General features: G+C 35.8%; 1 protein-coding gene across 3 annotated transcripts in view; it reads left to right on the top strand.

Moving 5' to 3' along the window:
• The window catches only part of HMGCLL1 (3-hydroxy-3-methylglutaryl-CoA lyase like 1), an 81,961-nt gene that overhangs the window by 24,071 nt on the left and 33,458 nt on the right, over positions 1 to 24,432 (top strand). For 2 of the 3 annotated variants that reach the window (XM_083827711.1, XM_083827709.1), the window contains exons 2-6: positions 403 to 480; positions 1,462 to 1,569; positions 6,630 to 6,725; positions 8,572 to 8,720; positions 21,750 to 21,813. In XM_083827711.1, the coding sequence (XP_083683837.1) occupies positions 6,630 to 6,725; positions 8,572 to 8,720; positions 21,750 to 21,813 (309 nt within the window). In that variant the 5' untranslated portion in view covers positions 403 to 480; positions 1,462 to 1,569. The remainder of the gene's footprint in view (positions 1 to 402; positions 481 to 1,461; positions 1,570 to 6,629; positions 6,726 to 8,571; positions 8,721 to 21,749; positions 21,814 to 24,432) is intronic. The other variant, XM_083827710.1, reaches the window with a different exon arrangement.

Genomic DNA, 24,432 nt, shown 5'->3' with positions numbered 1-24,432 from the left:
CAAATTTTTACACAGAAGTAACTGTTCAGTTAAATTGGGAACATTCAGGTAGAAGCTTGGAGGATGGGATCGTTTGTTTGGAAGCTTTTTGAAATGGGAATATTTCTCACTCTGTAAGACACGGTGTTCATTTATGGTTTTATGTACATTTTTATAATAAACATTTGTAGCCTCCGAGGAGCAGTGGAACGTACGTGCAGATAACTTCTGCTTTATATTCCCTAATTCAAGGTGTGGAATATATTCTCACAGAGTTTGAAAGGCAGCGAGCAAACTTACTGTTGACAGTATGACTTTATACCCTGAATAATATAAGAACCATGAAAGAAGACAAGTACAAGCTGTGCCTTTTATTTTAGAGATCTTCATTGTTTAGTGTTTCAGTATCGATTTGTGTTTCAGGAATCCCAAACATCTGGACTGCCTGAGTACATAAAGATTGTAGAAGTTGGGCCAAGGGATGGATTACAAAATGAAAAGGTAATTTTTCTCTTTTTTTGTGTGTGTTTTGACATGGATATCAGTGTCATTTTCATTGTGTAAAATGCATACATCCTGCTAATCACCATTTTTTCTATTTTGTACAGTAAGTATATTTGTATATATTAATAACTGTCTTGCATGTTAGAATAAGATTATATTATTACTGTTTAGCCAGATGTTAAATCATATCACTTCTTGCTATACTTGGTTAACTAGCCTTTCTGTTACTCAGCCACCATTTTTTCTCTGGAATTTGTTTTGTCAACTAATTGCATTATGTCATGGCATAATTAGTAAGCACCACAAAACACTAGCTAGCTATTTTTGTAATATGTGTTTGTGCTACATATGATACTGTAGTAGGAATAGTACGATAGATTTTGTCATATTTCCAGGTGAAATAACATGGAAAGGAAAAAAAATCACTCTTTTGATATTATTTGCCTGAAGGGGGATAGGGAAGCATGGAAGAAGATTGAAAGAGACTGTGTAAAATACAGTACATGTGTCAAAACAATCATCTCTTTCTGCAAACGGGAGGTTAAGCTTATACATGTTGATACTGATATTAAAGGTGTTAGTAGAGTTAATGGTATTACCAGAATAGGAGAATTACTCTGTCTCAGCCTTGGAGCTTTTTTTTATCCCATTTTTCTGTGGTTGGACTATTCTGTATTAGTTTCCTTTGTCACTTCTTTGCTAGGCTGATCTTTGGTTACTAACATTGAGGACAGATCTATAAACAGTTACATAGTAGTGTTTCCCTATTCTTTTGTAGTGGACAAAGAAATGGAGTAGGATACTTCCTAATGCTTTCCCTGTATTGTAGCTTCCTACTCTCAATAAACAGTATAGTTATGGTATAATATGCCAGTATAGTTCATGATTTTAAAACACATGTATTGATTATGTACTTATGACTTACAAAATTTCTTACTGCATGAAATACTTTACTATAGTATGTCTTCATGTTCACAGGTGATAGTCCCAACTGATATCAAAATTGAGTTAATCAACCGGCTTTCCAAAACAGGCCTTTCTGCAATAGAAGTGACCAGTTTCGTTTCATCCAAATGGGTGCCTCAGGTATGTAAAATCGTCACCATTTCTACTTCCAATTTACAGTGGAGTTTTCCAGTAGTGTAGTCTGTATAAATATAGAAGACAATGGAACAGGAGTAAATTATTATTATTATTATTTTTGTAAAATCAGATGCTGTAGTCAGGTGCTGTTTACACTATTTTCAAGTTTTGTCGTTTTATTTAGGTCCACTGAAGTTGGGCTAATTATTAAAAAGTAGTCCCAATGCATATGCATACTATATATACTAGGACTATACATACCTTTATCTGTCTGTCCCACTAATTGTATTCCAATGAAAAACATCAAGCTGGAAGAGTTTTTATTATATTCACTTGTGTCCATTGAAGGGCTTGTTGGAACACAAAGGTTTGTAACTTCTAATTATAAGGTGCTCTGCCAGCTGATGTTATCCATAGCCATGAATTGCTTGCCTTGTGGGGGGGGGTTACCTGTGGTGAGTGCAGACACAGTCAGTGTCAACAATTGAAGAAAATGACTGGAGCGCTGCAGTGGATGGCTACAAACTCTTCAGAAGGAGTAGGCTAGGAAGGAGAGGTGGTGGGGTAACCCTATATGTTAGGGAGTGTTTGGATTGTCTTGAGACTGATAGTGGTGATAACAGGGTTGAATGTTTTTTTTTAGAGGAGGTTGTAGTGAGGTGGGCATCGATCTTTTCTCCCAAGCAACAAGCAATAGGACAAGAGGGAACGGCCTTAAGTTGTGCCAGGGGAGGTTTAGTCTGGATAATGGGAAAAATCTCTTCACTGAAAGGATTGTGAAACACTGGAACCAGATTGCCCAGGGAAGCGGTTGGGTCACCATTCCTGGAGGTATTTAAAAGACGTGTAGATGTGGTGCTTAGTGACATGGTTTAGTGGTAGACTTGGCAGTCTGTGGTTAATGATTGTACTTGATGATCTTGGAGGTATTTTGCAACCTAGGTGATTCTGTGATAACAAGGTACATGGCCAGGCATGGTCTTGGCTGCTCTGCAGCTGCGCTGTTTCTCAGTCAGGGAGGAAGCATTAGAGTCTCAGCTTAGAAGTTGCTGCTGAGTGAAAAGGCAGTGTAGGCCACATCAAGACTTCTTAACAGAGCTGTTTTTGGGAGCCTCTGCAAAGCCTTATTCCAGCTTTTTCTTGCTTCTAGCTTTCTTCTCCTGCCTTTCTGCTTTCTTTCCAAATCTGAAATCTTAGACATTGTCATCACTCTCCAAACATAAAAAAAATTTCAGGTGATTTCCAATTTCTTCCATGCAGCACTAGGGCAGGAAGTTGTGTGTGTTGTTTGCAAGAAACAGCAATAAGTGGGGAATGGGATAAGGATGGGTCAGGCCTCACCTGGAGCATTGTGTCCAGTTCTGGGCTCTCCGGTACAAAAAAGACAGGGAACTCCTGGAAAGAGTCCAGCAGAGGGCCACAAAGATGATATGGGGCCTGGAGCATCTTCCCTATGAGGAAAGACTGCGAGACCTGGGTCTGTTCAGCCTGGAGAAAAGAAGACTGAGAGGGGATCTTATCAAAGTGTATAAATACCTGAGGTGTGGGAGACAGAGGGATTTGGCCAACCTCTTCTCAGTGGTTTGTGGGGACAGGACAAGGGGCAATGGTCACAAGATAGAGCCCAGGAAGTTCTGCACCAGCATGCGAAAGAACTTCTTCATGGTGAGGATGATGGAGCACTGGAACAGGCTGCCCAGGGAGGTTGTGGAGTCTCCCTCTCTGGAGATATTCAGGGCACGTCTGGACTCCTACCTGGGCAGCCTGCTCTAAGGAACCTGCTTTGGCAGGGGGGTTGGACCTGATTATCTTTCGAGGTCCATTCCAACCCCTTCGATTCTGTGATTCTGTGATTCTGTGATTCTGTGATAATTGGGTCACAGGATGCTGAGTGGGGCTAAGAGGTGTGGGAATAATGGATTGACACCATGACTAAAGAGCAACTGGGTTATAGGATTCTGAGCTACTTTAAAGTGAGTTGCTTCATCACTTATGTAGTGATAAAGATTTGAGAATATGAAGTCAAGTTACAGAGTGAGAAATTCAAGTATCCATATGAAGAGCAGTGCAGCTGATCTCTGGAGAACATTCATGGTAGAGGGGACTTCTTGTGGAAGCAACTCCAATTCAGAGATGTACAATCAAGTGAAGAAAATCCAGGTACGCAGAGCTTGTACAAATGGAGGAAACTTCTCAGAAATGCTCCCTAGCACCAAATCAAGGCAGCAGACTCCACTGAGTCTGAAACTAAAATCCCACTGTATGCACAGGAACAGTTGAGTATTTGTATGTTTAGTAAGGACTGTGCAAGTTGTTTACGAAGTAAAACTCAAAAGTAATTAGTATGAGAAAATATTTTTTTTAAAACAATTTTGTTTGCACATCTTCTGTCAAAATGTATAAAAAACTTTGTCCAGTTTAAGCTGAGAATGCATCCTGGAACTGAACTGTGTTCCAGGCTTTCCTCTGGGAAAAACATGGTATGATCATACTTTTTCTTATCATGAGGTAGCAGAGCGAACTGGCTGTATAGTACATACTGATTAATTTTAATGTTCCTAGGATCATTAGAGAAGGGCCCAAAGGAAGGATAATAGGAAAGAGGAAGAGGACACTGACAAAGCAGAATTTTTTTGGTGACAACATAGGAACAATATGCATTCAGACTGTGTTGATTAAAAGTGTATATGCTAGGTTTTTCCAAGTGTCATCAAACTTCGGTGGTTACAACAGAGAATAATAAAGACTTTTTGAATATAAGAAGAAAAAGAAGAAAAAGTAAAACAAAGGTGTATTTCTTCCTTTCATGTTTAATTATTTCCTTTTCCTATGGGCCATTAAGAATACCAAATTTAGAACAAGTTTGTCAGTTTTAGGAAAAATGAACAATCAGTTCTTATCTTAAATTCATGTCTGAATATTTTATTTTAGTGGCTTTATTTGTATTTAAATTGTTTTTTTATTTAAAAGATAAGATTGTGTTGCTCTGATAGGAAGTGCAGTCCTGACTTTGTCTTTTCTTTGCTCCTTTCTTTTTTATTTTCATAGGTCATGGGAATAGAATTCATGGTTATGTTTAGACCACTCATTCATTTATTTCTTTTTTTAGTATTTTAAAGCTCTTTTATGGTTTCCCATCCACTGTTTTTTTTGGCAGTGAAAAGCTAAAAGAAAAAGTTCCACAGTAGCAAGGTGCCATATAAAACAGGATCCCACACCTATAACCTAAATGGCCAAAAATTATAAATAACTTAGCTTAGAAAGCTTATTTTTAAAGAAATTTGGAAAAGAAATATTTTATTACAATTTAAAATCTTCTAACATGCAATATATGTTAAAATGGGATTTTACCTACAAGAAAAATAGTAATGGGACAAATGTAGTACATAAAATATTACTTGGACCTGGCAGCTTCATACTGTTTGAAACTCTGTCATTTTGGATTTCTAGTATATTTTAAGTCAGGCTATAATTTTAAAGTATGGAATTAGTTCCAACATTTGCTATTTAATTAATCATTTAGTTTTAAACATTCTCCCTTGCCCTGAGAAATTTTACTAAATTAAGGAATGAAACATTGTTCTTAAACCAATAAGGCAACACAGAATGTCTTTTGTGTGTTTATCAGATATGTTAGATGATCATGCTGGTTTAGTTTACATTAGAAGCAATTACTAAAAGTTGCATTATACCATCACTTGATTCCTAATGGAAAATAAGTTGTACCTGGCTATAAGACACATTTCATACCATGTATCCCCTTTATAGATTCATGGTGGGCTTGCATTGGAGGGGACATGCATGCATTTTTCTGGCATTTTTAATTCATCCATATTCATAAGAGAAAACCAATGACATGAAGATTCTAGGTTGACGGTAGTACTGGCACTTAATAATCTGCTATAATTTAATAGAATGTGCTTAGAATTGTCATACTGCAAAACTATCAATATCTTATCCATTCCAAATTACATGTTACTAAAGCTTTGTAGTTCATTTATTTTTTCATACAGTATTCCTAAACTGACTTTTTATGAGTGTGAAAAGAGTAAGAAATCCAATTCAATATCAGAATAAGTATTGTTTGCTTGGAAGATTTGCATATATGAGAGATGATTTAAACAGTATTTAAAACACACTATTGAGATTACTTTTGTAAAACTCAAAATCTGTAAGACATGAAATACAAAGGATATGTGTTATTTTATCTTTATTGTTTTCATAGACAACATTAAAAATAAACTTGATTTTCTTCCACTTCTTTCAAGAAATAAATTGTCTAAATAATCTACAGTTTATTACATGAATAAGTCACTGATTCATCTTCTTGATTACTACAGGGAGCTATATTGAATCTTGAGTGAGAAAAGCTTGAGTATATCTTACAAAGGTAGAATTTCTCTAGTGAGGGGAGGCTAAGGAAGACAAGTGCTTCAATAAAGTATTGTTCTTTGACCTTCATGTAATAAACAGTATGTTCTTCTTTTAAAAGAAAATCCCAAGTATATTAAAATGTTGCACTATGCAGAGTTCTGTATTTTGCTTTATTGTTTTATGCATAGACTTATGATTAGTCTTTTCAAATATTCTGGTTACAGTGTTGCATAGGTTCAATTACAGGTAAGACTGAAGTCACATTAGTAAGAGTTCTGAGAATTCAGTATGTGGACAGTTTCAAAATTTAGTTATTCTGTTAGTTCCACCTATGAATCCATTAAGGTAGTTTTAAAGTTACAATAACAATTGATGATTAATATGAAAAAAAGTTTTTCAGTGTATGATGCAATTTATGTAGTTACAGATACACACAAAAAGAACATTTTGATAATTTTAGCTCCAATTCTGTATTCACGTAGAATTTGAATGCTTGCAGCTCAAGTATTCAAAAGTTAAGAAATGCAAGAAAGGGCACTTGTACAACCTCAATTTAATCCCTTTGCTGTTATCCTTTCTGTATGAACTGTATACCTAATCTAGACAATAGCACTGTCTAAGTGAGTTTTTGCTTAGATACATAAAATCAAAAAATAATTGTCAATCAATACCATGTTTTTCTGTTTTAGATGGCAGATCATAAAGAAGTAATGAGAGGCATTGAGCGACATCCTGGAGTCCGATATCCTGTTCTCACGCCTAACCTTCAAGGTTTTCATTCTGCTGTAAGTGCATTTGTAAAAGATGTCCACAATTACCTCCTTCCTGTTTTCCTGTTTTCCTTCGCTTCCAGCTCAGTACCATAAACTAGCTATTTATCATGTATCCTATCCTGTTAGAGCTAAACTAAGCTTTTTTTTTTTTTTCTTTTAATGAAAAACTCAGTCTTCATTGTGAAAAATGACTGAATTCACAGAGTAGTGTTAAGTTCTATATATTCAAGCTTTAATGAAAGTATCATTCAATCAGTCTTTGGAAGTTCCTATAAATGATGATTGCATGTAAAGAGAAGGAGAATTCCTTTTACTTCTTTGACTTGTTGGCCCTGGAAAAGGTTCTAAAAAGTGTGTTTTCTTATTGGAAAGTAGTGAGTGAATTAAATGAAAATGGTTTATAGGATTGTATTAGATTTCTTAAATTTCGCATTTCATTTCAGTAGGGTTCAAAAATTGTTAATTGTTTCAGTTCATACTAGAAAATATTAAGAATGATAGGACTTGAAGTGTTTGGAGTTACAAAAATGGAACATTTCAGTCTTCATAAAACAATACATTTTTTCTGTGTTTTCTGAAAATTTTTTTAAGGCTTCTGTGACTTGCCTTGATATAGGACAAGCCATATTTGAAAGATGTATTTCTTGATGGACATTTGTGTATAGTCTGTCATTCAGGTTCTATACTGCACATGCAATCTCTGTTAAAACATGCAATCTCTTATACATAGGCGAGTCAACCATTGGTAGTCAGATTTATAGTGCCACAACTGTGTCTGCAGCGGTAGCTTGTATGAATTAAATTATATTTCTACATGCTCTACTTAGAGATATAGTGAAGAGAAAACAATAAAGAAATAGTTGCAGGTGATTCCTGAGTTCTTTCTTGCTGCTATGTTATTTTTTCCCTCTATTTGAAAGGGTTTTTGTTCCTGTAACAGTTGCTGAAGTTTGGAAGTTACCCCTCAGGAGCAGAAGGCAAAGGGAAAAAAGTGAGAAAAAATGAGCTAGAAAAAATGATTTTATTATTTTATTTTATTTTATTTTATTTTATTTTATTTTATTTTATTTGTAGAAAAAGAGTAGTATTCTCACTGGAAAGTGAGAATTAATTAATTAGCTATTCTCTTAAGTTTAAATGTTTTCTCCAATCACTTGACTTTCATCATTCTGATTTACCTCGTGTTACTTGATTTACTGAGTACAAGCTCAGGCTAATTGCCCCTTCGGTGAAGCAAAAACATTGACACATTCTCTAGGCTGGTATTTGCTTAGAGACTTTTTCTCAGCGGACTCCAGATATACATTCTATGTATTGTCCCTATCAACTATGACACCAAGACCAGTGGAGCTCTGGATCCCACAGTTGACCGTATCAAGGAAATTCCTGTTGATTACTGTTGCTGGTGTACAAACATGCAGGATACAGAGCCTGTTGTAAGTGTGAGAATGACTTCCTGGCATTCACTAGGAACAGAATTTTTTAGAGGATGGATATTTCAGGGATGTTATATGATCTTTTCTTTTTGTGAAAAATGAAATATAAGTATCAATCATTGTTATTTTTGGAGTGTGTTCACATAATTTCCTACATTTCAATACCTACATTTATCACTTCAGAAATGTACATGTATCCAATTGCTAAGAAGAGGAAGGAAATTTGCCACAGCGTAATGAACTCAAAGTTTAATTCAATTGGTTTGTATGCAGTAGATTAAAAATAATGTAATTAAACTATTATTTGAGATACAGATGAGACTTATAACGTACTTTAAAGTTCTAGAATGTCTTACAGAATTAAACAATCTAAACTTCTAATGCAGCGTTATGCTTCTGTTTTGTTGAAATGTGTTTTTCAGATTGCAGCAGGAGCTACAGAAATCTCAGTATTTGGTGCAGCATCTGAATCTTTTAGCAAAATGAATATTAATTGTTCTATTGAAGAAAGCATAGAAAAATTTGAAGAAGTTGTTAAATCAGCAAGGAATATGAATATTCCAGTGCGTGGGTAAATATAAAGATTCTTAAGTAATACAGAGATATTGGAGTCGCTGTTAAAGGGATTATTTTTGTACCAGTAGAAAAGGATACTACCAAATTTTTACATCTTAATTTAATGAAATAATAGTCTTTATTGTGAAAATACTTTTTTAAAAAATACATATATTTATTAATTTTGTTCTATATCTTGCAAATCCTAATGACAACTAGTTTTTCTGGAAATTGAAAAAAATAACTGTATCTACATATCCATTTACTCTGCAAATTTTTATATTATCACAGGTGACAGAATAAAATTTGTTTTGTGTTGCTTAAAACTTATAACATTGTTTCCAGAACCTTAAAAAGTATCCTGCATGCAGAATAATAGTATTGATAATGTATCACTTATACACTGTAGGATCAAGGTATAAAAATGATGGAACAAATTTTTTCCTAAAGAAAAAAATTTCATGATGGTTATTCTGAAATCTCCAGGAGCTGAAGTGTATGGAGTATCTAGTGCATGCAACTCTGAAATCTTCCAGTATTTATCTTTATCTAGAGTATTTTATTTTAAAGTTAAAATACTCCTTAGGGGTACTGGCCCTTGGACAGTCTTTCATTTGCTTTTTCTGTTGTATTACACAGATCTGCATATCTAAGATTATTGGTGAATGTCCTCGTGGATACAGTAACGTTCATATAGTTTCAAGATGAAACTCAACAGTGAGGTCCATTGAGGATTATTAGTCATACAAACTACATACAAACTCAGGCTAAGGAAGTACCTGGAGCTGAAAAGTGGTAGAGGTAGATACCTCACAGGCTTAGTGCTTGGAAACCTGTCGGGAATAAATACTGGTATTTCTCTTTCCTTCAGAAATAGTGAAGAGGTAATGCTACTGCTCTCTTCTTGCACAATACTGTGGTAGTTTGAGTATTTGCCTTGAGAAGGGCAGATCTGACTTCTAGTTCTTCCTCAGCCTCAGAGGATCAGAGAATAACAGAATGGATGAGGTTGAAAGGGACCTCTGGAGGTCATCCTGTCCAACACAAGGATTTTAACGCACATCCATCCGACAAAGGGTTTTGACACACAGCTTGTAAGTGCTCAATCCTTTTTGCCTAGCCTGGTTATGTGTTTCAGGTGGACAATCACTTAGATAGACAGGTGATAACTTTCAGTGTATTAAGAAACATGAATTTGTACCAGAGTTTAAATACTCTGCCTAGCTTCTAATCTCTCAGGTAGAGTCAGGTTTTGCCTTCCTGAGCAACATCTCTTATAAGAAGTCTGTTGTTTAACAGGTCTCTACACCTATTTGCTGTGTTTGTCTGAAAGTAAACTCTGAGCTGAGAATATAACTAGCAACTTAAGTTCTCCAGGAGGATTAAGATCAGGGATTAATCAGCCAGAATTGTAGGTCCCAGATAAGCATAGGTAAGAGGACAGACAGTCAATTCAGAAAGGCAACATGTGTATAGCAACAAACCTTTAGCACTGGTGAACATTTGTTCACAAAATTTCTGTCTTCCGGTTTCCTCAGATGTCTAAGCATGTCAAGCAGTATTTTCTTTCATGTTCCTGTATTTCACTACCAAAATTCAAACAAATGGCACAATAGAGCCAACCTTGATGGTTATCAAGGGAATCCTCAAAGCTTGTGCATTGTATGTATTTTTGGATAGCTATGGGTGTCAATAAATGGACTTTGCAACTGGTCCAGAAGATGTAAACTACAGCTGATGAAGAAGCTCCCTGTGGTGGACTCTAAGTTGATGTTGGAACTTAAAATGGTAACTAATCTTCTCTGCACTAGTTTGCACACGCTTAAGAAAGTGGAACCCTGCTGCTTCTTTTCCGCAAATGTGTGTCTAAGGCATTTGTAATATGCCAGCAGAAGCTATTCTGGCTCTGATACACTGACACGTGATGGAAATGGCTGTTCCCACAACAGGATTCTACAACATTCCCATACATTTATCGTTAACTACCTGATCAGTCATATGTGGTAACACAGCAGAAAAGAATGAGAAAGTACCAGGTTGGGAAGACACTTAGAAAGGGGATGAATTAAGAGGCAGAAAATGGTTAAACAGAGAAGCAGGACAGAATAAGACAAGAGTAGTATTAAAATAATTAATAATAAAAAGAAAGAAAACAAACTTAGAAGATATAGTGAGAGGGATATCAATAGTCATGTAAGGAAGCAAACAGTGAAGAGCAGCAATCCAAAGATGAACAAAAATAAGATAATTTAACCCAGAGAAAATATAATCAGATTATGTTTTAGAAGTGCTTTGTGCATCCAGTGCAAAGATCTGTAATTTCACTTCAGTGTGCAAACCTAAGCAAACTTCACATAGTATATGCAGGACAATTTTATTGAGTCTGTCATGCCAGGTGCAACATGTTACACAACGCTTCAGCAGTGGACTGCTAAATATCAGATATGCTATAAAATGAACAGATTTGAAGCTGTGAATGAAAATGATGTAAGTGTATTCCAGCTATAGCTATCTTCCTCAGCCTTACAAGTCTAAGAAGAGTGAATCATTGAGAAGCAGGAGGCCACTGACAGAATGATTGCCTTTGTAGGACTGTAACTGAGTAAAGAATCCAATTAGAAGGGATAAGTACATTGAAGTGTGTTTATATTACAGCTATCTTCAGCACAGAATATTAGCTTGGGAACTAATTTATCTAGTGAAAATTAGAGATTGAGACATTGAGATATAAGATACTAAACTAAAGTTATATTTCAACAAATCAATAATTTTAGGAGAAGACTGACTAGTATTTGTCCAAGGGGATCTAACTTAATTCAATAGTGAAGTTGCTAATCTGCTAGAACTCTGACAAGAATCTAAATTGCAGGAAATGGAGCTTTCTTTCATAGCCAGAAAACCTGAAGTAATAATTCAAAGTATCTAAAGCATCATCTGAATATGGTTTTCAGTATATGAAAATATTGAAAAGAAAGTTTTGAGCATGCTAATAAGTTAGAAAATAAACCAGAACCTGTTAACACAATCCATTTGGATTTTTAGTGCTCATTTAAAAAATCCCTTCCAGGAAGATTTTGAAGAGGCAAAATAGTAATTAATGAGAAATGAAATGTTGTTAGGGATCACAGTCCAGACAAATAATGTTTTCAAGGGAATAGTTACCAGCTATTGTGATACACTGAGTCTTGTATCTGCACGTTCATACTCATTCAGACACACTCCTCGTGGGTTACAGAAATCCGTAGGAAGCACTGAAACTGAATGATTGCTTAGAAATAAAAAGGATTGATTAGTGTCCATCTACCTCAGTATTTTCTGTTAAGCTTCAATAGACTGTCTTTTGTAGACTAGAATTCTGAAAACCAGAAAAAAAGTCCAGGCACATGAACATGCAGAGTACAGGACTCTAATGGCAGATCTCTTGAACAAAGTTCTAGAAGGTGGACTTGAAACTTCTAATTAGTTAAAAAATAAAGAAATACCCATAAAGAGGAAGCATCAGTTCTGAATGCCAAATCCAGGAAGTAAATAAATCTGTTTACAGTATTTCTGCTGCGTATGATAGGAAGATTATGGAAGCAGACCATCAATTCCAGCTCAGTTCTAGAAGTCTTGTGCTAATACCCAACAAAAGCCTGCACTGCTACAGGGAATTCCTTAGGAGTTGAGTGAAGGTGGTTCATTAGTTCCCAAATATTGCAGTACATTTAGAAGACTTGTGGAGATTTACATTGCATTCGATGATATAAAACAGAGGGCTTCTCCTTCTTACTGAAAAAAAACCAAAACGTGTAGAAGATAATGAGGAAGGGGAACTTAAAAAAAAACAGTTTAGGTAGAAATATTCACTGCAATCAAAGTGACTTTTTCCTGGAGATAAAACAATGAAAAGAGTTAGCTATTGAAGCCTGTGATTTATGATCTTGATTTATGATCCCATATAGCTGCTACTATAAAAATTACTTTTACTGACAGATGAAATAAATGGCACTTTCCCTGAAACTTTTTTGTATCCTTTGCGAGATTCTCTGAACGTTGAGACAATTGGGACTTCGTAACAAGTTCTTTATGCTGTTCTGCCCAGATCTGTATTGTAAATGTCACATACACAAGTCAAGCAGGGGCAGAAACTGACTTTCAATATTTGAAATTTGGTAGTTCCTGTTAAATGATGTCAAACCTGGCATTTTAGAAACATAAGGATGGGATGTTACTTAATTTATCAGTCAACATTCAGTATTTAGAACTGGTACTTATTGTTTCACTGATTGTTTCTTACTTTCAAGGAGAAGATTAGTTTCCGGTTTCATTTTGTTGAGTGGCATTTATTTATAATTATTACATATTGATTACAGCTATTGTTGTAACATGAGGCAAAGCTGGGCATGACAACATGACAAGTCTGAGATTGTTGTCCTAAATTTGTTTTTAGTTACCAGAGAGAAACAGGCAGCCTTTAGGCTATAATTTATCACGTGTGCTTTCTTAAGTACCTGCCTTAGGATAAGATGAATCACTCTCTGGATGATCCTTTTGGCTGCAAAGGAGCTTGGATCCTATGCTATATTAGTCACGCTATAGATTGGCCTGTTTAAGGCATGGGCTGTAGGTGATTATCTTTGATATCAGAAGTTAGAGCAGCTAAACCCCATTCTACCTGTGCATATACTAAGGATTAGCATCTTGTAATCTATGTAAATTGCAATAGATACAATGAATGTATTATTAGGCTTTATGGTGCAAGGTAGCACTAAATGAAGCTGTGGAGTATTAGGGAAAAGATTTGCACTCCGTGCATTGAGAATTAACTTTTTTTTTTTTTTTTTTTAAATCACTGCTTTAGAGAATAGCTACTTATAAAGAACTGTGGCCAAACTCTGCAGCCTTTACTCAAGAAAGCTCCCAGGACTACACATTTTGGCTTCTAATGTAAATTTTGTAGGCTAAATATTTTGCTTGAATTACTTAGGTAATAAAAATATTAATATGCATAAATTTATATTAATTTCAATGCAGAGATTGTTTCCTTTCTAAAGCACTATTGTTGTTTAAAGTGTTATTTATTTGCAGGAAATGGATAATTTAGTGCCTTGCCCTAACACCTTATTTGAGCAGTTCAAAAATACTTCCAAAAATAATTTTAAGGGGTTCAAATTTTATTTCCTATTTTTACTGGCATTTTAGAATTTATGTAGTGAGTGTAAATCATTGGCAATCCCTGAATCTTATGAAAAATGCACTCAAACAGTTGAAACTAAACTTTAAGCTTTTGCATGTCTTACTGTTGCTACAGCTGCACTAACATTGACTCGATCATCATCCAGAAAATTTATGTTGTCAGCTGTCACATTTAAAATCTGTAGCACAGCACACAGTTTTCTAAATGTTTACTAAATTAGTTCAAATGTTTATGAAGAATTGAAATCTTGCATATGGTCTTAGAAGTTAGACTATTTATTAGCATCATAAAGGGGTTTTAATTTTTATTTTTTTGTACGTGCATAAAAACTTTACAATAACATCTGGGACACATTCTGTGAAGACACTGCCAAATCAGTGTTATAAACTGTGGTCAGCTAATGACTACTATGCATATTTTGCATGTGACATGGCACAAAATACTGCTGGTTTTAGGATTGCATCTTTTAATACATAATTCAGGTACAGTTAAAAGTATCATCTTTTTCAGTGATTAAAAATGGATTTTTTACCAATCCAGGATTGGTAAAAAAATTGTGGCAAATTATAATTGCAAGTAATCACACTTGGATTGTGTTTTACTGTAGATGCAATTTTAATGTAAATGTATATGTAGAGAAGAAGTGAAGTAAAATCTGGTTAAAACAGATTCTCCAAAGTTAATACATTCCAAAACTGAAAAAGGCATAGAAATATATTACAGTTACTACAATAGAAGAGCAGTAAGGAAATAGGGAGTTTCCTGTCCCCGTTTTCCACAAGTAGCACTTCAGTACCTACTGTATGTCCTGTGAAAGTGAAATAATTTGTCACCCTTTGAAACGTTCAGTTCTGTATAGGACTGTCTTAATCCTAATAAAATGAACAGGGAACATGAAGCTGAAAGGTTGTAATTTTTTTATATATACCAAAAAAGCACCTCTCCAGCAATTGAAAGCGGTATTTATGTCCAAGTCCTGAAAAAATTTCATGTGAAGAGCCCTTTTGAGGCCATTTGGACTATTTGCATGTGCAAATGTGAATGTGTATGCAAGTGTTTAGAGGTTCAATGTTAGAAAAACAGATGGAAATGTTTGCTGTAAAATAACTTTTAACTCTAGAAACATTTCCTTACAAAGCTGCTGCTTCATAAATTAAAACACATGTAATCACACATTAATTCTAAACTGGTGTATATAATTCCTTTGTTTATAGTCCTGTAACTTTTAAGAATGAGCAGTATGCTGAAGTTCACAATACGTAAAAGAATATTGGAATGTATTGATATTTGTCTAACATCTGTGTCTGTATAGAATTCAATACCAGCTGATATACCTGAAATAGAGCGATATTTTTTGCTATGACAGATAGATACCATACAAACAATTGTATTGCAATACTATCAAAATAGTACAACAGATACCTTTTATGTTACATTATAATAAAGGTTACAGGTTAAAACTACTATACTTGTTGATTATAGGAAATAACTATCATTTTACATCTATGCTAATACACAAGGTAAGACAAAATAGTAGAAGTTATAGAAGAAAGATTCAATTTTAGTTATCTTCATTCTGCTTTTTATATTTGCATTTATTTTGAAAAAAATACATGTGAAAGAACGCATCAGTTTTCTTTTAATATACTTTATAATAAGTAATTTTGGAAATAACAAAGTTTATTTTGTTTATAAAGATACATTCTAATTATCTGGAACTTCTGATTATCAAGACAATTTGATCTTAGTTCAGTACAATAATGCCATTTTTCCTTTTTTACAGTTCATCTTAGATACCTTAATTCAAGTCATTTGTCTGGATACTCAGAAGTACCATGAGATAAACTCTAACAATGCAGTTTTGCACAAATCAATGCAGTTTAAAGCTGTGTATATTTTATAAATACAGGCAGAAACTTCAACCTCATATTTTCTGGCATTCTAGAATACTTAGGGCTGGACTACATGTGGTTTTTTTTGCAGTGCTTTAAACCACCCTTGTTAGACTACATTATGTTCTGCAGCGTAGTCACAATTATATTAATAACAGGGTGATTTGTATCATTATCGCTGCTTTAGAAAGTTAGTAAAACCAGCTTAACACTTTCATGTCACTATAAGTGAGCCTATACTTGAGACTGTGGGAACAACAAAATGTAGACGAGCATTTAATAGACTTCCTTGGAAGCAGCACATTTTAATGTGTGAATGGTAAACAAGTACAGGGTTGCACGATATTAAGCCAGCTGGTCACAGTCCCCTGGAGAAGTTTGAGAATCCAGAGATTGCTAGAATGGTGGGATTTTGTGCATTTTGCTGTAGTGGGCACAGGTTAAGAAAAGGATGTAGGAGCCATTATAATAGCTCTATCATACTGGATGATTGCACTATATAAGAGGAGAGATTTTGCTTAGGAACAGCTTTTTACCAATTTTTACTCATTTTTTCTGTGCCTGTAAGGTAGAAAATACTACTGTTGGACCAGAAGAGCTTTTTCTTTAATATATATATATTTATCTTAAAAAAAAGGATACCTGCGGGAATTAAAAATTGTCCCTCTTTCTTGCAAGTGTTAGTGGAAAATCAAACTTGAAATATTAATATGAAATTATGAGGTAACAATATGTTTGCTAGTATGTTACTAATTCCTACACGGATATAGGTATCAAACCTGAAGTGGTTAAGTGACCCCTTCATTATAGTAACAGTTTTGTTCTGTTTTTAGAGAAGTCACTGTCAGAATTTAGTGGTGTTTTCTAGGCATCCTAAAATTACTAATGAATACTATAGGCTTTCACTTTGAAGAGCACTTAAATTGAGAGCTATTTTTTTATATTTTTATTTTTTTTCAATCAAGTGCAGAAAGAATTCCTGGCCTTATTTACATATTTTGGGCTTGGCTTGAAGATTGTGTTTCTGGAAGAATCTCCTTTTCCTCCTCTCTTCTTTGTATTCCCCTCTCCTTACGGTAAAGATTGCCTGTTTCTAACAAATGGCTTCCGTTGCAAAGAGACAGATCAACCTTCATATTATGATTTCACCAAATGATAGGCATATACATTTTAGCACGAACATCCAATAAAAATAAATACATCTGCAGTGAACATGGTAAATTATATGCGAACTTACACTATAATAATAAACAGGAAACAGCAGCATCTGAGTCTGCAACTGGCTTCTCAGGAGGCTCCGTGCTTCCAGCTGTGGTAGCAGCTGTGGATCTGGCTCTGGAACTCTTGCTGAAACAAGCTGACAAAGGGCTGATTACAACATGGAGTTCAGTTTCTGCTTGGATTCATTTTCCTTTTAACACTTTGGTTATGAAAAGTTTGCTCATTTACCCTGTTTGTGGTTTCATATCCTGCACTTCACAGTCATTGGGCTGGTGTGGTGATTATCACCATTCCTAGTGACCTTGATCTTGGGGACCTGATGTTGTCTTACGTTCCATTTGTGGAGCGCTGCAATTTGGTTTTGGCTTATTGGAAGAAATTGAAAACTCTCTTCCTCTTCCTTATCCCTCCCCATCCCCAGAGGCTGTTCAGCATTTTTATCCAGAATATTACACACTAAAGTTGTTGGGTTTTATTTTTTTAATTGTTGTTATATTCATAGAAAATTTAGGAGAAGATCATAGAGTCATAGAATCATTAAGACCAAATGATACTCACCTGCAGAGAAATCTGGAAAACAGGCAAGAGAGTAGGTAACCACTGCCAGATGAAGGAAGCAGAGATCTTTTTATCACTTTTTTTACTGAAGAGAGTAATTCTGATTTCACACAACCTGAGTGAGAGAAACAGCATCAACCTATGTGTTCCTAAAGCAGCTTTATAGATACCTCCACATATTGCAAGCCCTTCTTTCTACTCTGGTTGCTTGGGCTATTTCTTGATAGCATGCTAAAGACATAGTTAAGCTACTAAAATGCCTGGCCTTGATTCAGCAAAGATTTAAGTGCATACTTAGAATTAAACACTTCCATTGCAAAGTCTGGTTTGTGAACTCCCATATATTTGCTTCTGCTCTCATACTGAGGAGTGTCTCTGGTGAATATTCTGAGACCAAGACAGTCTTTTTCATTACAAATTTCTTTTTTCTTTCAGTCCTCCCATCTTTTTAGAAAACAGCTGTATTCTCCAACTTAATTGAATCCCCAAATTAAATCCCAGTTGCCTCTGTAACTCATTGCTCAAATTCTTCCCTTTTTTTCCCCTCTGCTTTTCTTCACACAAGTTCTTGCCTTTTCTCCTAAGGAAAAATAGATACAGTATGCCCTTCCTTCTGTCACTATTCTTCCTCACCTCCCATAATGCTTTCTCCTTCTCCACTGTCAGAACAGCAGGAGTTTCTTGTCTACTTCCCATCTGTACCCCTTCTACTTGCCCCTGTGACCCCATGTTGTGTTCTTCCTCTTATTTCTCTCCTCCCTTACTCTCTTTCTTAACCTCTTGCTGTCCTCTGGCTCTTTTCCATTGCAATATAAGCAAGCATTTGCCTCTTAAAAATTGCACCTTTGACCCCACTTGGTTCTTCATATCATATCTCATCGCCTATCTCTGCTTCATTCCTAAGCTCATTGAAGGCGCTGTTTATAATTACCGTCTGGAGACCCTCTTCTGTGATTCCCTCCTATAACTCCTACACTTTGGCTTCTGTTCCTTGCTTGCAACTGGAACAGCTCTCACCAAACTCCCTGATGACAAGATCTCAGAAACAGTAGTCTATCCTCATTCTTCTTGACTTGTCAGTAGTGTTTGCTGCAGTTGACCAGGCTCTTCTTTAAACTTGTGTCCTTTGTTACTTTCTGTGGCTGTCTTGTTCATTTTCTTCTTTCCAAACGGTTCTTCACCATGTTCTTCAAAGTTGTTGCCTATTTTGGAGGGGTGTGGGTGGAGGTCTTGGGGCTCTGCTTTGGCTGGATTCTCTTTAATGCCTTATGGGTTATTTCATGCACCACAAAGAAAATGTAGCTGCCAAATGTATCTGTAGATAGCAGATAACTTTCCATCAAAACCTTCTCTTGCTTGAGCTTATTAATTTGGAACCACACAAATGCAATTACAAAGCATCCCACCCAGAGCTGCCTTAAGTCTGGATGTCTTGGCAAATGCTTAGAGCAGATAAATGATTGTATTCCCTCTTTCACCTCGGCATGCATATTTTCTCTTTTCATATCATAGGTTCTCTGTACTGCTGCTAGCTGTACCGGCCCTTACTGGCATCTGTTCCAGCTTGTATTACTTTTTCTACGAATGACTCAAATTGTATCTGCTATTTCCAATAAGAACATAACAAGAACTTGTCAAATGGAATTCATATTTTATGTTCTCTACTAAACGTGCTTATCCTGTTATATTTTTGGAGTGCATTTCACTGTTTTACAGCCTCATCTCAGGCATTTCACTTCCTTTGACACCGCTATCAATTGAGTCCCATTTCTGTTGATCCTGTCCTTCCTTCAACGGCTCCCAGTGCTTTTTTTGTAATGACAGTACCAAGAAATTTACTGTTATCATCACGCTTTTTATGACAGTTCATTAAATGAAAATATTAGACAAAATTCTGCCCAACTCATCCTTGGCAAGTTCTGCTAAAAACAATTCTTTCATTCTCCACGGGACTTTGTTCCCTCTGGTAGGAAGTCCTTTACCTGTCTAATTCTTTTAGTAATCCCTGTTTTCTCCAGTGTAGTATCAGGTGCCCAGTTAGATTATATCTATCATATTTTTCTTGTTTAAAACGTCAGGTGAGGCACAATGGTAGAAGCATGCAGAGAGTTCATAATCTCAAACAGATTTGTATGTTGTAGAAGGCAGATTCCTCAGATCACCACATACTTTCATACCTCAGTAGGCCCAGCTGAATTATGTGAGCTCAGGCGAGTTTCTGCTAGCTGGTGTGAACTACAGGGAGTATTTCCTTGCTCTATAGATACCTTTTGGCCTGTTTTTACTTCTGTTTGCCCTACCCCATTCCAGATGTCACACATGCCACACTATCATTACCAAATGCAGTTCTTCTTGATTTAATATATATAGCTGTTAGGAACATGTAAGATAAAAGTAATTAAAGGGCACGTGCATACATACTGTATGTTTTGCATTTACTTTGTATTTAGTACTGGTCTTGCTCACTTCATAATGAGTACTGTGGCTGATGTTACAAAATAATTTCATTACAAATCTGTGTTCACTAACTCAGGCACCATGGTATTACGTAAAAACCAATCCTTTGGCTCTGAAATTTTTCATGCTTGGTAGCGTTTGAAAAACTCTGTGCATGCATAAAAAAAAATAAGGAAATTATCTTGAATTGTTTCAGAGTTGTGTCACTGAAAAGCAGGGCAGTGCCTAGCTGTTAAAAGTAGCTACTGTTTTATGTAGATAAGAAAATTTAGAATTTTAAACCTTAAATGGTGACATCTAAATTGGGGGATATTTAATGAAGCGTATGGCCAAGTTTGAAAAACCTGGCTTTCATAATAACATAGAGATAATTGAAGTCATGCCTAGTAGGCATCTGGGCTAAAATTATGAGAAGGATGTAATGGACCCAACCACTTTTGTGGAAAGAAAACTAATTTCCATTTCTTTGTCAGGGCTAATCAGGTTCCTTTTAGGTTCAGGGTCTGCTTCATTCTTACTGCTGGTTCCAGTGTGCCAACAGCATACCTTCATATAAGGGATGGAATATGTTCTACACATTAAAATGCTGACACTTTTTCACAGTTTGTTTTTGCCTGTTACTCATCCTGATTTCACATTCTATCAATCAGTTTCTCCATCAGCTGCAGAGAAACAATATGTTCTTTACCCTGTGGACCTTGACTACATACAAACTGGCATCCGTTCAATCCAGTTTGCATTATACAGTGTATAATTTTACATTATATCCTTCAGTGCTGAGGGAAGGGGAATGACAAGGGATCGATGAAGGCTCTTGTTCTCCTATTAAGCAGTTGAGCAACCTCCCACTGGGAATGGGGCTCTGCCTGCCTTTGAAGCTGTTGTAAATCCCTCTACAACCACACTTATTTTGATTTTGAATGGCTGTTTCTGGTTAGTTTAATCCTATTCCTAATCAATTTAAGATAAACAATTAGAAGCTTAATTGGAATTTCATGGCTTTTAATTGTCATTAAAAAAAGGAAATTTAAACCAAATTGTACATTAACACAGCATTAAGACTGAACAATGAAGGCGCAGTTGCGGCTCCCAGTTTTTGTGCTTTGTGGAGTAGATAGCTGCTGAGTGACACAGGTTCTCACAGATTCTTTGTGTCCCAAAGCACACCTTGCAACGGAGCTGTAATTGTCCTGAGGCACTGGCACAGAAATGCCAGCAGAAATACAGAGGGCCAAAGCTACCCTGTTCACCACAGTTCTAGCTACTGATGAGATGATGAAGTGGTTGTAAGTTTCTCGTGTCCTTCTGCTGCTCTCTGTGATCCAGGTAGCTGGTGCAAGGAGGAAAATGATACCGTACTTCCTCTGAATTCCTTGTGTGGGCCAGGCAAGGCAAAACTTGAGCTGGCTCTTATAACTTAAAAGGAAATACCGAGAAAAATCAAAGTTTCCTGCAGCAGAGTTAACTTGGCTGCATTGCCAGCCCTTTACAACTTGTGACATACATTGAGCATAAATAAAGCTATAAAACTTTGTTCTGTGATTTAAAAAGAATTTTGGGAAACCTGTTATTTTCATCTGATGTAATTTTAACTTTTCATTGGGATCTTTATTCTGCATTGACTGGCTTAACTATTCAAAATTATATTTAAACAGTTTTTTTGGAATGTAACATGGATGGATGCAGATATGCATATATAAAACAGAAGTATCTTTGTGTGTTGTTCTTTTTGCTGTAGGTATGTGTCTTGTGCATTGGGATGCCCATATGAAGGAAACATCATACCAGCTAAAGTGGCAGAAGTAAGAGTGAACTTCTGGCTTGTCTTTTAATGAAACAAATATACATTTTAAAATGTCTATAAGTAATGTTATCTACTTAATCCTGAAAAGTTCTTTAATGAATAATATTTAAGGGAAGCAAACACAAAACACAGCTAATGCTAAGGCTGGATGCACAGCATCACTGTTTTTCTCAACCATCTGCAGTCAAATCTAAGGAAAATAGTGTCTTTTGATTGTTATCAGTCATGAGAAAAATATTATGTGGTATTTCCTTCAACCAGAATGCAAGGGAAATACTTAAGGAAATAGATTCAAGCACATATGTCAGTGGACCATGTTGTATGAAATGATTTCCAGCACAACAACCTCTTGCAAAGGATAACTGCTATTAAATCCACTTTACACTGGCATGAGCATACCGTGCCAGTAGAGCCACTGCTAAAACATTGTGCTTCTGGAATGTGACATACAAGGGTAGTGTGACTAACACATGAACCAAAGCTCGTCCCCAAAGTGATTTCCTACAACTTGACTCATTATATTTCTGTGATAGAATAAGCTACACCTTCCCTCTGCACACCCTTTTTTCCATTTAGGATAAAGGAGATTGAAAAAGATATCTTAGTCTATTTTTTTCACAGCAGAGATGACAGATTAAAAAGACTGTAGAGTGAATCACCAGTGTTATATTTTCCAAGAAGACAAAGATTGCGCTGAGGGTGTGATGGACGTTAGAGATGAAAGTGGGGAGAGAATTCAAGCAGCACAAGGCAGAACAGACCAACTTTACTCCTGAATAAAGACTTGTCTTCTTTGTTAATCACCTATTTTTGGTGATCTAGCAGAATCTCCACTTTTTTTTTTTTCTTGTAGCACTAGCAGCTCGTCAACATTTGCCTGATATATTGGTGTTCTCTGTGTGTGGCTTTCAGGTTTTGTTCTCCTGCATCTTCTTTAAGCACACGTTCCAGATGGAACTTGTGATAATGCTTCTCCCACAGCGACCACATATACTTACACTCTTTGAAAAAATAGCTAAATTGGAAGGTACTCAGTATTTCTAAATTAATTGGTTTTAATATGAAGTGAAAGTTAGAAGTGACACAGCTTTAGTTAGAGCAGTGATGACAGATTCAGCTGTGCTATTGGTAAATTGCTTACTGCAATATCATGTTCCCCAACAGGCTTCTTTCCATGTGTTGCTCGTTTTTTAAAACTGACTACTCTCCTTGTGCAGGAAAAGGTTCCTTTTCAGTTTGACAGTGGGAGTGCTCTAATGTTCCAAACCTGCATACATTTACTCACACAGCTATTTTATTTTATGTCTTCATCCAAGTACATGTCTTTTACCTGTACACCATTGTGTATGTGTTTAAGAATGAAAGCTACCTCAGTAAATTATTCATTCAGGCACTGATTCAGCAAGCACTGATGTTTGTATAAAAGTATCTGATTAGCTGTTAATGGGTTCTACATGAACATCTGCACTCATCCTCTGCAGAATCAGAATTATCAAAATTACTGGCCATGTGGCTCAACCCTTTCAGGGAGCTGCCTCTTGGGTCATCATCTTTCTTGGGACAGGAGCATGTGACTGTGCATTGTAATCAGCAGCTATGATTGAAAGGTTTAAAGGTTTAGACTGTTTTTTCCACAGTCAATGACAGTGAACAGTGAACAATTTTTTTTTTTTTTTTTTAAAGCAAAAACTTTAGCTGAAGCAAAAGCAGTTGGGAGAGATGGATCATTAACCTGTATGCATTTCAGACTTACTAGGTACATAACTATTTTATACAGTTATCTCGTGAGTCCAGACTTCAGATGCCTTCTGACTTGTAGGATCCATCTGGTACATGCATATGGTTCTTTATTTAAAAAAATGTTTCTCATCAATTAAAATAAAACTGCATAACCCTTTTTATCACTTATCTTTGTCTTGAAGTGGAGTCACTGTTTAACTGTTTATCCTCCTCTGATTTTTTATTTTCTACCTTAGGAAAATGAGGCTTGAAAGTTGTTGAAAGCACAGTATAGCATCCTCAAAGCCAGTTGTGTTGTCCATTATCTTCCAGGCATATACTTGGTTTTGTCTTTCTGCCTGCTTCTTTATTTTCTTAGCATCATTTTAACCTAGATCAGTGAGTTCATATAAGTATTAACCATACAGTATTTTCCCCTTGCTTATCAAGTTATAGAAAATGTACCCATTCATGTTTTAATATTGTATTATTGCAAATTTTCTCTTAAATCACAAGGGCTGCAGCATGTTTTATGTAGTTATTCACTTAAAACCATCTGTAACTACATTATGACCTTTTCTATTCGATTTAAGAGGATAGTTTTAGATACGCTTTGCAGCAGTAGGATTGTTCACATGCTTAAGGGGCTGCAGTGTTGGGTGATCAGCTTGGAGCAGCACAAAACTGATGCAAAGTAAAACTGCCCAATAATGCAGAACATGGACCTATTCAATCAACAACGCTGCAACCTCATAATCGCATTCTGATTACACTGACAAAATAGTGTGTTCTCTTCTCCCCCACCCTACTCCCAAAAATCCACACTGAAAACTTATAAAACTATGACTAATGAGCTGCCTCCTACTATAGTAGGGTAGAAAATCCAGTATGAAAAACT

This window comes from Anser anser (genome assembly GCF_964211835.1).
Source record: "Anser anser genome assembly, chromosome: 3".
Taxonomy (NCBI): domain Eukaryota; kingdom Metazoa; phylum Chordata; class Aves; order Anseriformes; family Anatidae; genus Anser; species Anser anser.
The sequence above is the reverse complement of the archived record's forward strand: the minus strand, read 5'-3'. Positions and strand labels throughout refer to the sequence as shown.